Raw genomic sequence first — 14,108 nt, 5'->3', positions numbered from 1 at the left:
AGCCCAAATCTATTCGATTCTTAATTTAAATAGGAAATAACTTTTTTGTTCCCTGTGTCCCAGTTTTTGTTTCTTCATTTGCTTTTAAATACAAGATCCGCAACACCAACAATTTTTTGATTACAAGCTGGAAGCCATGATGATAGTTGCTTTGTCATATGAACTAATTAAAACACTTATTAAATGAATATGATGATGGATTTCAGGGGGGATTACCCCAAAAGGGAAGTGTATCCAAATCACAAGCGGTAATACAATGAAGCTATCATTTTAAGGATTATCCTGGTGGTTGATATAATAATTACCTTGCTCAAACTTATCCTTATTAATATCAACGCCAATTATCCTTTTCGCACCGGCTGCTCTGCACCCCATGGCAACAGCCAGTCCAACACCACCGAGTCCCCAAATGGCAACAGTTGATCCTGGTTCTACTTTGGCTGTATTTAGGGCAGCTCCATAACCAGTAGAAATGCCACAGCCAAGGAGGCAGACTTTGTCAAGTGGTGCCTTAGAACTCACCTAAAAGGTAATGTAAATCATTTTTCTTCAAAATTACTGACACATGGGCAAGGGCAAAACCCGCATTTCACCAGAGGACGGGGGAGGGGAAACTACTAGTGCAAAACCTCCATTGTAACTCGTTTTGGAGAATTGTTTTTGCATTTTATGCATTTTTCTAATTTGTTTTTTTGTTCCCTACAAAACTCCTCAAAAACAATCCATAAGAGGAGGCAAAGCAGTAACTTCTCTGTGCCCAATAACTAAGAACACGTACTAGATCACTAGCAGGATTTTAGAGCCAGTGACCCATGCACAGATATTGTATGATAAAGCTTTAGACATGTATCTTGTTTGTAGATAGCAGTTTTTCAATAAGATTTTGAACCTTACAAAAAAAAGAAAAAAAAAGAAAAAAAAGGTTTTGTTCAAGTCCAACAAGTGCAAGATAAAGTTACGAGGCCAACGCTGAGAGTGAGAAAAGGCCGACTATGGACTTTATCCAATTGACCAAATGGAGACAGTGAACGATAATAAAAATCGTACATTCATAAAAAATGAGAGAGATACAGAGGGAGAGAGAGAATTTGGTCACTTACTTTACAAAGAGATATCTCAGCAACAACCGTATATTCACTGAAAGTTGAGCAGCCCATAAAGTGAAACAGCTTTTGACCATTGCATGTAAATCTTGTGGTTCCATCAGGCATAAGACCTTTTCCCTGAAAATAGAAGGGTCTTTATAAACAACAGAGTGAGCATTAATGGCAAAATCGCTGATAATTTGTTAGCTCGGACTCTAGGTTAGCTGAGATTGTGGCGAGAATTTCAGCAAGCCTTATAACTAATACTATTACGGCATTCTGATTTAATAAAGCCTCCAGACTTGACTTCAGCATTTATCAAGAACTTGGTAAACAGCAAGACCAGCTTAGTATACAAAAGTTAGTATCAAATTAGATTAACATCAAATTATCTGCATTTCCTCTAAAACAAAAGCTCAGAAATAGGAGTTGGTGATTGCTACATAGTTGCTTAGCACCAGGAGTAGATTAAGGTTGTGAGAGTGCCTGTAGCCTGTTTTTATACAAATCCTCGCACTAGTTTATAAAAAAAAAGGATAGACAAAATCAGCTCAAATTGAACGAATTCAAATTGAAAGATTTCTATTGCATTTAGCAACTTTTCTATGAAGATAATATGAAAAAAACTTCGTTTTCTTAAAGAGTTAAAGAGGCTGCGTCCCAAAGTCGAACCTTAAAACGTACAGGAATTAGAAGAGGCAGTTGGGGGGCTGCCGCCCCCCAAACCCCCCGCTTTTAAAGACTCTTTTGGACAGGTTTTTTTTGTGGGGGGACTTCATTGTTACTAATTACTATTTTCGGCGCAATGGTTCTCCTGTCCTCTTGTGTTTAACATTTTTCGAAGTTATTCCATTATTCATTCATTTCAATTATTTTTTAATTAAAAGAGGGCCTTTCCGAAGCCAAGAGCGGGGGGTTAGCAAAAAAACAAAAAACCTGTACAAAAGAGTCTTTAAAAGCTGGGGGTTTGGGGGGCGGCAGCCCCCCAACTGCCTCTTCTAATTCCTGTACGTTTTAAGGTTCGACTTTGGGACGCAGCCTCTTTAACTCTTTAAGAAAACGAAGTTTTTTTCATATTATTTCTGTACGTTTTTCTACAATCCATGGTGGATGTAATTTAATAATTCCTGTACTCCTCGTACAGGAGTACTCCTCGTACAGGAATTAGGAGAGGAACCCCCCCCCTCCCCCCCCCCGCTTTTAAATCATTGTATAAAATAGAAAAAAAATAGATAGAATGACCGAAATGTTTCTTTTGCTCATAAGAAGCTAATATTCTGTTATCTCTCAAATGATAAGCTGTCCAGGTGTTATCAAAATTTTTTTGATGTTGTGAAAAAAAACCGCCCGTAAGGGATTTGAACCCTTGACCCGAGGATTAAAAGTCTCACGCTCTACCAACTGAGCTAATAACTTGCATGTGCGTAAATATAACTTCTCAATAGCTTTTAAAAATTTCAAATTAACATGGGCTCTTATGGAGAGAAATCCGTTAATTAAATAGCTAATGGGTGGTTTCTGGAAAACAGGGAAGGAGTTATCGGATCAAGCTGAAATTTCGCGGATAACCTCCTGGGCCGTAGGGGACCTTAACTTGTGAATTTCAGCCCGATCGGACAACGTTAAAAGGGGTGGGGGGGGGGGGTTGGAGGGTCGAAACTTTCGGGGGGTTAAGATTTTCCTACGAAACTTTCATGGGCACTTACTCGGAGAATTCCGCATCGAATGAGTCTTCGTACACCCAGATCCGATGTCGGATGTGACCTGTAGGCGTCTAGGAAAAAAAAGTAAATGAATTTTAAGTGGCTATGCGTGGTTTCTGGAAAACAGGGAAGGAGTTATCGGATCAAGCTGAAATTTCGCGGATAAGCTCCTGGGCCCTAGGGGACCTTAACTTGTGAATTTCAGCCCGATCGGACAACGTTAAAGGGGGGCTTGGGTTGACAGGTCGAAACTTTCGGCCAGATTTTTCCCATGAAGAAAAAGTTGGAGGGGGATGAAATTTTGCAGGTTTCTTAGTTGGAGCTCGGGCTACGAAATGCATCCCTCCCCATCCGTCTGCGACCACTGGAACCGAAGATCGCTTAACATTGTCGTGTGTCGCCTCTTTATAGAGGCACGAGTGTGCCTCCTTGATACCTAATGCTGAATAAAAATAACATTCGATGACAATCAGTGTGCGGAAGAGGCCCGGAAACTCTAGTCATGAAACTTATACTGTCTTATAATGACCCTTCGAATAATAAGGTTTTGATAACATACGTTGCTATCCATTAGCCATATACTTCTTTCGATACGTTTTGTCGTTCAATATTATCTAATGAAACTTCTAAGGACTAAACAGACAATTACACTCTTTTTTTTTCTTGGGCGATAAGACCATTTTTTATGTCTAAAGCATTTGAGCAGTTGAAAAGAAAAATATGAAGTAGATAAGAGACCTTCTTCCAAACCAAAAGCCGCACCGGACCTGTAACCGGGGACAAAGATCAATAACAACAATAGGACAATGTTCTACGTACTTTAGCCTTATGAGCGCTATTCGTCTTATTTATGTTACAGCCCAAAAATGAAGGATGCCTATCACCGTTATCCACCAGATAAGACTAATTACTATACTGACCAAAACGGGCCTTAAAATCTGACAATTAGTTACTTTTGTTTAGGCAGAATATCTCTTCGAGCAGATAATAAATAGAATATTGCAAAAGTTATAGCTGATAGTTCAGGTGCGTCGTTTTTTAATAAAATTTGGCGACATAACTCCAAAGCCAGCAAAGACTGATATACTAGGAATTTAGCATGACATTATGACGTCATAACTGAGTAAAAATAAAAAAAAGTTATCTTTTTGGGAAAAACCACAAAATACTTTAATCCAGCCACTTTAATTTTTACAAGTGGCACTAAAACTCTCAATTCCCAATTGAATGAGCCTTCCCCTAAGTTTCTACGACCACTTCTTCTAAGCAAAGTGGTCAGAGGAGGTAAAAAAAAATTACAAAGAGGCAACATTGTTCTTTTCTAAGAGCTCCCAACTGGAAAAAACTTGATATCCCTGTGGTGGTACAAATTTAAGAGCTAATAAACTGTTTTGACGATAAAACCACAAATATACTTTCAAGATTTTATTTCACTGTAATTTTATTTAAATTTTCAATGCTGCAATAACTGGAAAAGAACATATTTGTAATATAATTCGTTTTCAGTGTCAGGGAAGAAAGGAGTATCCAAGCTCTTGTTTGTAGTACCTTGAACATTCTTGGATAGAACTCATAAAAATAAACTAAATATTTGATATATAATGCTATTAATTGCTGAAAGCTCATCAGTTCAAAATTTAATTTAATTTTACTGTAATTTTTATGTTTATTCTCAATGTTGTAATAAGTACAAAAGAAAATATTTGGATTATAATTCGTTTTTCTCACTTGTCTTTGAATCCTGTTCTCCCAATTATTATAATAAAAAAAAGGTAAACTAATTTTGCAAAACTTTGTAGCCACTTAAGTAAGAGAATGATAATTCTAAGTAAGAGAACTGGTTATTTAAGTAAGAGAGTGATACTTTAACCGTTTGGGAAACGGACAGCAGTCATACTCTTGTTTGTAGTGAAGACACCATTCTTTAGAAGTACATAACCCCAATTCTTTCGGAAAGAATTGGTGAAAAAAAAACTTTCGTAAAGTTTTTTTTAATTAATTTTTGTTTGTTTTTTTTTTGCAAAAAATTTAAAGCTTTTAAAAACTCCTTATTTCAAAACAAGATTTTTTTTTCAACATCTAAGTTTCATCGAAGTATCAAAGCTAGTATTAAAGTAATAATATCAAAGTACCAAAGCATCAAAGTAAAAAAAGGATCACAGTTAGCAAGGCATCAAAGTAAACAAAGTAACAATAAGCAACTTATAGCCCTTGCACAGTAAATCGAAGTTAATACGTAAATCACTAAATCCAAGCATCAAAGTAAACCGAGTATAAAAGTAGCAATGATTGAGTTCCGTAGCTCAGAGCCATTTCTCTGAGGCCGGGAGATGGGGTTGACCCCGGAAGGATAGTTATTTGGTCTTTGAACTATTTTGAACGAAATGGCTATTTCCAAATTTTGACCGGATGCTCTTTGGGAACGTGGGGCGTGGGCTAGTTGGCCATTGCTCACACTTGACTATTCAAAAAGAGCTAGAAGCTTCAATTTCCGATCGAATGAGCCCCCTCCAAATTTAATACGACCATCCCTTACACAGAACCTTATATTCTAATAATTGGAAAATTACATAAGTTACAATCCTTGCCCAGAGGGCAAGGGAAGATTTCTCAACCCGTAGGTTATAGTAACTTGAATTTTGGACTATTTTGAACAAAATAGTTATTTCAAAATTTTGATAAGATGCATTTCGAGAAAAAGGCAAAAAAAGGGGGGGGGGTCTTGTTACTTTTTGAGCACTTTCGATTCTTTAGAACTTACAACTTACATAGGTTACAATTCTTGTCCCGGGTGCTATGGACAATTTCTCTACACCTAATTTATAGTAATTTAAATTTTGGATCATTTTGAAAAAAATGGCATCTCAAAATTTTTATCGGATGTATTTGGGGAAAAATGCGTGCAGGAAGGGGTAGATACCCTTCGATCACTTTTGATGACTCTTAAAAAGGTAACTAGAACTTTTAATTTACAATCAAATGAGCAATCTCTGAAGTTTACACGACCACCCTTTACATTTAACCTTATACAACCTCGGTGCATAGCTTACAACACTTGCCCCCGGGCTCTGGCAGGATGTGTTGACCCAGATTTTTTTTATTCGATCTTTAAATTATTTTGAACAAAATAGCTATCTCAAAATTTTGATTGGGTGCATTTTGGGAAAAAAAGGGCTTTAGGGGGGGGGGCTAGTTGCCCTCCGATCACTTTTGACTCTTGGAAAGGGCACTAGAAATTCTGATTAACAATCGAATAAGCCCTCTCCAAAGTTTATACGACCATCCTTTCCATAAAAACTTATATGCCCCCAGGGCATATTTTACAACACTTGCCCCCGGATTCCGAGAGGGGGGGGGCTGTTTTATCCATGGAGTTTTTGTTATATCACCTTTGGTATATTTTGAAGAAAATGGCTACATAAAACATTCAATTGGACGCATTTGGGGAAAAGAAGGTTGGGAGGGAGGGAGGGCTAGTCACCGTCGGATCTCTTTTGACTCTTAAGAGGCAAATTAGAACTTTCAATTTCAAATCATTTGAGCCCCCTCCAAAGTTTATACGACCACCTATTCTATAAACACCTCATATGCCCTCGCGGCATTACCACCCTTCCACTGGCTCAGGGAGGGGGTATGTTGAAAACGATGTTCTTGTTATCTTATCGTTGGACCATTTCAAACAAACAGTTGGACTACTCAAAATTTTCATTTGATACATTTGGGGAAAAGAGGGTGTTTGTGTCAGGGGGGGGGGGGCAGATGCCCTCCGTTATCTTTTTACTCATACAAAGGTAACTATAACTTTCAATATCCAATCAAATGAACCACCTTCGAAGCTTATATGACCACATAAAATGACTACATAAAATACTTATACGCATCCGGGGCATAATTTAAAACACTTGCCCCGGGCTCTGGGGGGGGGGTTGTGTCGACCCCTGAGTTTTGTTATCAGATGTATTTGGGCAAAAAAGGACTAGGGAGACGGGGGGGGGGAGGGTAGCTGCGGTCGGATCTATTTTGACACTTAAAAAGTAAGCTAAAATTGTCAATTTCTAATCAAATGAATCATCTTCAAAGTTTATACGACCACCCCTTATATAAAAACTTAATACGCCTCCGGAGCATATCTTAAAACACTTGCCCCCAAGCTCTGGGGGGTTTTCTGTTGACCCCAGAGTTTTGGTATCTGATGTTTAAACTATTTAAAAAAAAATGGCGACCTCAAAATTTGTATCGGATAGGCTTGGGGAAAAAGGGCTAGGGGGGAGGGCTAGTTACCCTCGGATCTCTTTTGACTCTTAAAAAGTAAACTAGAACTTTCAATTCCCAATCAAATGAGCCCTCTCTTAAGTTTATGCGAGCATCTCTTCCACAAGAATCATATATGCCCCCAGAGCGTAACTTAAAACGCCTGCCCCAGGCCCTGGAGGGTTGCGTTGACACCGGAGTTTTTCTTATCTGACCTTTAAACTATTTTTAACAAAATATCTATCTCAAAATTTTAATCGGATGAGTTTTGGAAAAAAGGGCATTGAGGGGCTATTTGCCCTCGGATCTCTTTTGCTTCTTCATAAATGAATAGAACTTTCAGTTTCCTATCAAATGAGCCCTCTCTGAAGTTTATACGAGCATCCCTTTCATAGGAACCGTACTTTCATAGGAACCGTATGTGCTTCACAGACACAAATTAAAACACCTGCCCCCGGGCCCTGGGGGGTTGTGTCGACACCGGAGTTTTTGTTATCTGACTTTTGAACTATTTTTAAGAAAAATGGCTATCTCAAAATTTGAATGAATGGGTTTGGGGAGAAAAAGGCGTGGAGGGACTAGTTGCCCCTCAATCTCTTTTGACTCATAAAAAGTGAACTAGAACTTTCAATTTCCATTCAAATGCGCCCTATCTCAAGTTTATACGAGCATCCCTTCCATAAAAACCAAATATGCCTCCAGGGCATAACTTTACAATGTTTTTGTTAGTTTTTTTAGCGTTGCCTCTGATCTGTATGTATTTATCTACCAACAATAAATATACTTTTTAATAAGTAATTCGTAACTACTTTTAATAAATACCAGGTATTTTTGAAAAGAGGAGGGTAATAACATTACATTTAGTGTTGAAATGATCATGAAACATTACGTGACACATTCGCTATCCATACATTTCTATTTTTACCATGATGTTTCATTTATTTACATGTCAAAACTTGGCTTGTTTACAATATTCTTTTATGTAATTGGTAAGGGTCTGTAGCTCCCAATCAAACGCTAATCCTTTAGCTCCGAAAAATGGGTCATTCAGTGTTGTAGTCAACACACTATTCAGTGTTGGAGGTATGGGGGCAAAATGTTTCTTCTACGAACCTCCAAAAGAGTATACGCTATGGTTTTTAACTTCTTTTTTGCTGTTGACTATAAGGCTCTTTGGCTAATATAAGTATAGTTCTGGAGGTAACAGGTGGTTTTTCCAATTTTGGGTAAAAGAAATTTTAATGAGGTCATAGGATACCAGCATTTATAAATACTATTATAATCTGACAATATTGGGTTCATTGCTGGCAGCAAAGGGAGTCGAAAATAAAACTAGGGTTCGAACAGGAGAACGAAATATGTATGTTAAAACAAACACTTCTCTAAGAAAAATAAGGCTATTTCAGGTTAGAAAATGGATGTGAAATGGACAGGTTTCCACAGAAAGTTCCATGTCCACAAGGTTAAAAGGAAGTCAATTGAACAGGAAAAGGGTTGAGGTGCCACCCTGGAACTACATTGTTGGAGCGCTAAGCTACAAGAGGAAACCGTAACAGGATACACTCTGCCACATCACAATGTTTTTTGTTTTTTTTTTATTAATCTTCCGCTATGGTCATCTAAACCTCTCCTAGAATACTCAGGGCCCAGGGGTCATTTGTTATAATCTTGCCTTACCTCAATTTGGGTTTTTAACATGTTCTAAAACTCAATTATTTTTGATTAAGAGCCAAACTATTCTACTTAATTTATTGATTTAACAGATAAATTAACAAAAGTTAATGAAACAACTCAAATATCTTATAATTCATATATTAATAATTTACACAACTATAGCAAGTTATAAACTATATACACAGTTTGTCAGAGGAATTAAATACACATAAATTTAACTCACAGACTTACTCACATATTTTTGCTAGCCTATGAGTGAGGCAGCTCTAAGATCACTTTTGGACTATTTCATATTTAATCTTTATAAATTCTAGCTTTTTGACTAAAAAAGATAGGTCTAGGACTGCAACCTTTCTGAACTAAGGTTATTCAAATGCCTCTTGTAAGACAGTACTGTTACATCAATTGATGTTATACTTCATGAAAAAGAAAATACAACATTGTAACTGAAAGATTTCCTAAAATTTTACTTTTACAATAAATTTTTTTCTTACTAGTTCAGAAGGACTTCACACTAAATTAAGATTAAAACAGGTTTTTATTTAACCTTGAAAACTTCAACTGACCAAAAATAACTAATTTTCTAACTTTGATTTAGGCCTATCAAGAAATTTTAAGGGCTATAAACTTCAGACAAAATTCCCGTGGTGAACCCATTGACCCACCAAACTGTCACGAAGTTGTGAAGACACCTACAGCAATGATTTTGCTGTAAAAAAGAGAAAAAGATTTTGCTGAAAAAGAAATGACTGATTTTCTAACTTTTGAATTAGGGCACCTCTGCAAATTTTTACTGCTATAGAATTTAGTCAAAAATCGTCTGGTCAATACAGTAGCCCCCCAAACTATCATAAAGTAATACAGACACCTAAAGTAGCTTTTAAGGTAAAAGAAAGCAAAATTCAAAATTTAGTTTGTATTTAGTAAGTAAAATTTCAATCTATTTAAATGATATAAAATTCAAATACTCCTTTCAAGAGGTCTATTGACAACATCATAAAAAAATGAAAAAAATTGCAAAGCTAAAGCTATCTGTTTAGTAAAAAAGCTAAAAATTTATTTGTAGATTAGGCACTAGCACCAAAAAAAACAAACAATAATAGTCAATTAACTCTCAGAATAGCTAAAATTTACAGATGTCAAACTGACACATATTGAGTTTCTCTATAACCTCATCATGGTTGGTCTTTGCTGGCTGGATTGCTACAGATAAAGCCTACATTTAAGAAAAATAAACTACCTGTGTTACACGAACTTTCTGGCAAAGATTTGTTTTTGGATTCTTGCAAAATTTACATTCATAGCACTGAGGTATGTATAAAGGTATGACATGGTCACCTAAAATTGAAAGTTAACATTAAATTCAAGTGCCAGGCTATTCTTCATGGCTACAAAATTCTTTAGACAATAAAATACAGTCAACAAAACCATCAATCAATTAGAATTCAATTTACCAATAACCAGATCAGGTAAAATATTAGACGATTCTTTATTGCCATCCATCTGTAGGCAGTCTAATTACTTTTTTATGGGCTTGAAACAAAATATGTTTTTTTACAGAAATCAACAGACCATCTACACCCAGATAGCACTCTGGGAAGGTTGAAAATAAAGTTAAATACATACTTTCTTATTAGGCAGGAGCAGAGAGCAATCTTGTCAACAGATTAAATTTCAAGTGCAAGTCTACAATATCTCTCTCTTTTCTGATGCCTTATGTTCTGTATGCTGAATATATTACATGGATGCGTTTCAAGAAATAGAGTTTAAATTTAAAAGGGAAATAAGGGAATTTTATGTCTTTATTTTTAAACTTGGTACTAAAAAGTAATCTGGCCCTACTCTAAACATAAGATCTAAAATAACTATTAAATGCAAAACAACTAGGAGACATGTAATAAATTGAAAATACAACCTCCATTTCTGTACTAATTGATATATGTGCAAAGGTTAAAACTTCCCTTGATCTTGTTAAGAAAGTTGTTGACTTTCACAAAAGAAATATGCTGAAAGCTTTTATTTTTCTTATAGTAGGTCAGGGCAGTTAACAGCTGAGATTAAGTTTATGGTGGAACCAGCCATTATCAAAGTCAACTTAAAAGAACAAGAATGTTGGATCAGTTTATACATGTGAACATGTTCATGTAAAAAATTCTATGCAGGCCTGGACCTCAAAAGTTAGTCAAGGAGTAGTTTATGGGACAGGGACAAGAGCTGGTTCTTGCCTCTAAACCCAGACAGGAATTTATAAGAGCTTTTTCAGCACTAAATTTTGAGTTTTCCCTACCCAGTGTGCAAGTACATTAGTCAAAAAGCAACATAACATTTAGCTTATACAGTCATGCATTAGGACAGCTGAAAACACAAAGGGGGAGTGGTATATAGAAATTAAAGGCTATGTTATCAAGAGAGAACAAGAAAAAAAAGAACAAAACAAAAATATTTTCATAAGGATGATAAGAGTGTCAAATAAACCTCTCTTGTTGCTTCAAAACACCCTAAGTATGCAAAATCAGCACTATAAACACTAAGTCTAGTAAAATATCCTACCTGCTTGAAATGAGGTAACACCCTCTCCTACACTCTCAACAATTCCTCCTCCTTCATGTCCAAGGATAACAGGAAAGATACCTTCTGGGTCGCAACCATCTAAAGTATATGCATCTGTATGGCATACACCTGTTGCCAGTATTTTAATTCTAACTTCACCTTTACTTGGTGGTGCAACCTCAACTGTTTCAATTGAGAGAGGTTCTTTTGCTTTCCAAGCAACAGCTGCTTTACAGGTTATCACCTAGTTAAAAATCATAAAAAGCACAATATTTAAGTTGGAATACTTTTAATTTCAAACATAAATGATATACTCAGCTAAAAAGATGCTTAAGAATCTAGGTATTTGCAATAAGGGGACAATTTAAGTTAGTTCTATTTTTTATGTGCACTTTTCAAATTAACAGTGGTTAACCACTTTGTTTGTTCAGAATGCTTTCTCTAAGAAATTCTGTATCATCTTTTCAGCTATTTCTTCTTACCATTTCCTTTGATATATTTTCCGTTTATTCTCTCCTATATTAAAATAAATACAAGAATAACTATTAAATATGTAAAAGACTTAATCAGTTGGTTAAAAAATTTGAATCAACACAAACAAAAAACCTGCTAAATATATACAAAACTTACATTTAAGGTCTATTACTGCAATTATTAAAAACTTGTTGCAGCATCAAGCCCTCCAGGCCAACATCCCACAATCTGTTCAATGTTTTCCTCTGTACCCCTCTCCTATGAAGTTCAATTTCCATTAAATGCTCTTTTCTTATGAGCTCTACCCACCCCATTTATAGAAAAAAAGCGTTTTGTTTGATCTTAGGATTAATGGCAAAAAAGCACAATATTTGGCAATCTTTCATCCTTCATCAGCAGAGCATGACCTAGCCAACATAATTTTTCTTTCGTGATAGCCCTATAAAGTGGGATCAAACCACATTTTTTGAAAAGCTTAATATTTGATATATGGTCATTCAAACAAGTAACCAAAATATTCCCTATACAGATCATTTGAAAAACATGCATCATGTCTTTGCAACCTTTGAAAGCCTCCATTTTTCAGAGCTACATTCGACCCTGTCATTGTCTTCCAATATGTCATTGACCCCTGTACAGTATCTTCCAACATCAACAGAGTATTTGTAGTTAAGAGGGGTAGAACAATTTAATAGATATAAATTACAAGAAAAATTAAAAAAAAAGGTATATGAGCAGTTGATTCACTCACATGTCGACTAAACAACAGCAATAGCAAAAGAAAAGGTAACCATTAAAAGAGAAAAGAATACACTATCTTTCAATAATAGATTCAAGGTTGAATTATGTTGCAATAGTCTTTTACAGACCTTGTTTTTTATTTATTCTTTATGCAAGAAAATGAATATAGGAAATATAGTTGCTCTTTTTCCATATATATTTTAAAATATTCAATTCTGCTAAGACATATATCTATACCCAATTAATACAAAAAATATCAACCAAATTGTACCAAGATACGGTTTCTGGATGAGATATTATGGGATTCTTAAAACAATCCTCTTATCTATGATGAGAAATAAATGTACTGAAAAGATTAAGCAAAGAAACTTGGTATTTATCTCCTACCATAAATGGCTAAATCAAGACAATGTTTTCCCAATAGTCTAAATGCTCTAATTAATTGTTTTATAACAGTTATCCACAAGATTTCATAAACTTTGACATCAATGAACCTAGGGACAGTATTAACTTCCTCTCAATATAAATACAGTGGAATACTAATCTATAGCCTGAAGGTATTGTGTCTATTGGCTTGAGAAATGAGACAAGAGTTTAAGAAATGACCAATTCATGTTGAAAGATATAGTACATAGTGAGAGGGAGTTAAGAACATACTAAATATGGAAGTAAACTTTTCTAATTGATAATTTTGATTGAGACTAACTGATTGGGCTATAAAGATTAACTGTATAGGAAACATTGTCTTCCAAGGGCACATGCATAATCTTTCCACTAGGGGGTGCAACTCAGTAGAAAATCTTCCTGAGAAAGGGAGCTAAGATTTACAAGAAGGTTCAACAAATGTTTCACTGGTCAGGAATTTTAAGCAAGTTTTGGAATAAACTCTTGCTAATTTCTTGAAACTAAAAATGCACGCTGAAAAGAATTCTTTGATAAGAACAAGATTTCTTTTTACTGTATGCTGTGTCTTCATTGTTATTTATTGAAAAGAAGCAAAAATTCAGATGTTAGAGATGTTTTCAAAATACAAATCTTTCTTTATTCATGTTACTTCTTTAGGTACTGTACTGCCATATAGCATATTAGTGATCTTTGAAACAGATGTCAATCAGAAATGCCCTAGCATTTCAACAAAGATATTACTTCAATTCCAAAACAAAATGAAACTGCAATAAAGAAGGAAACTGGACAAATAACCAAAAAAGGAATGCTGAGCATGCTGTCTTTAGGCAAAATGGTGATAACAACCAAAAATTATGAAGACAAATTGCCCAAAGCTGATTTGTATTAATTGTACAAAATAAACGTCTGTGTAATTTGACTTCAATTCAATCCAACTCATTCCATACTCAACTTGATTCAATTTGAACTTTCATTCCCTATTCAACTTAACCTTTATTCAAATCAACACACATAACCTACATTTGATTCATCCCCATCTAACTCAATCCTATTTACATTAACCTGGCCTAATACACCTATTCATGAACAATGTTTGAGCACTAACCAAACCTAACCAAGGTTGAATGGGGTTAAGCTAAATAAGTTTGAGCTGAACAAACTTAAATTAAACAAGTGTTGATTTGAATAGAAATTGTTTTACACAAGGTTAAGTTATGTGGGATGG

General features: G+C 35.4%; 1 protein-coding gene across 1 annotated transcript in view; it reads right to left on the bottom strand.

The window, feature by feature from the left end:
- LOC136038731 (alcohol dehydrogenase class-3-like) overlaps positions 1 to 14,108 on the bottom strand; it is a 74,463-nt gene that overhangs the window by 57,084 nt on the left and 3,271 nt on the right. Inside the window, exons 2-5 of the mRNA XM_065722077.1 lie at positions 11,264 to 11,507; positions 9,954 to 10,051; positions 1,101 to 1,223; positions 306 to 522 (exon numbers count right to left, since the gene is read on the bottom strand). Coding sequence (XP_065578149.1) covers positions 306 to 522; positions 1,101 to 1,223; positions 9,954 to 10,051; positions 11,264 to 11,507 — 682 coding nt within the window. The remainder of the gene's footprint in view (positions 1 to 305; positions 523 to 1,100; positions 1,224 to 9,953; positions 10,052 to 11,263; positions 11,508 to 14,108) is intronic.

The sequence above is a fragment of the Artemia franciscana genome, chromosome 18, assembly GCF_032884065.1.
Source record: "Artemia franciscana chromosome 18, ASM3288406v1, whole genome shotgun sequence".
Taxonomy (NCBI): Eukaryota; Metazoa; Arthropoda; class Branchiopoda; order Anostraca; family Artemiidae; genus Artemia; species Artemia franciscana.
This window is presented reverse-complemented; position numbering and strand designations above follow the sequence as displayed.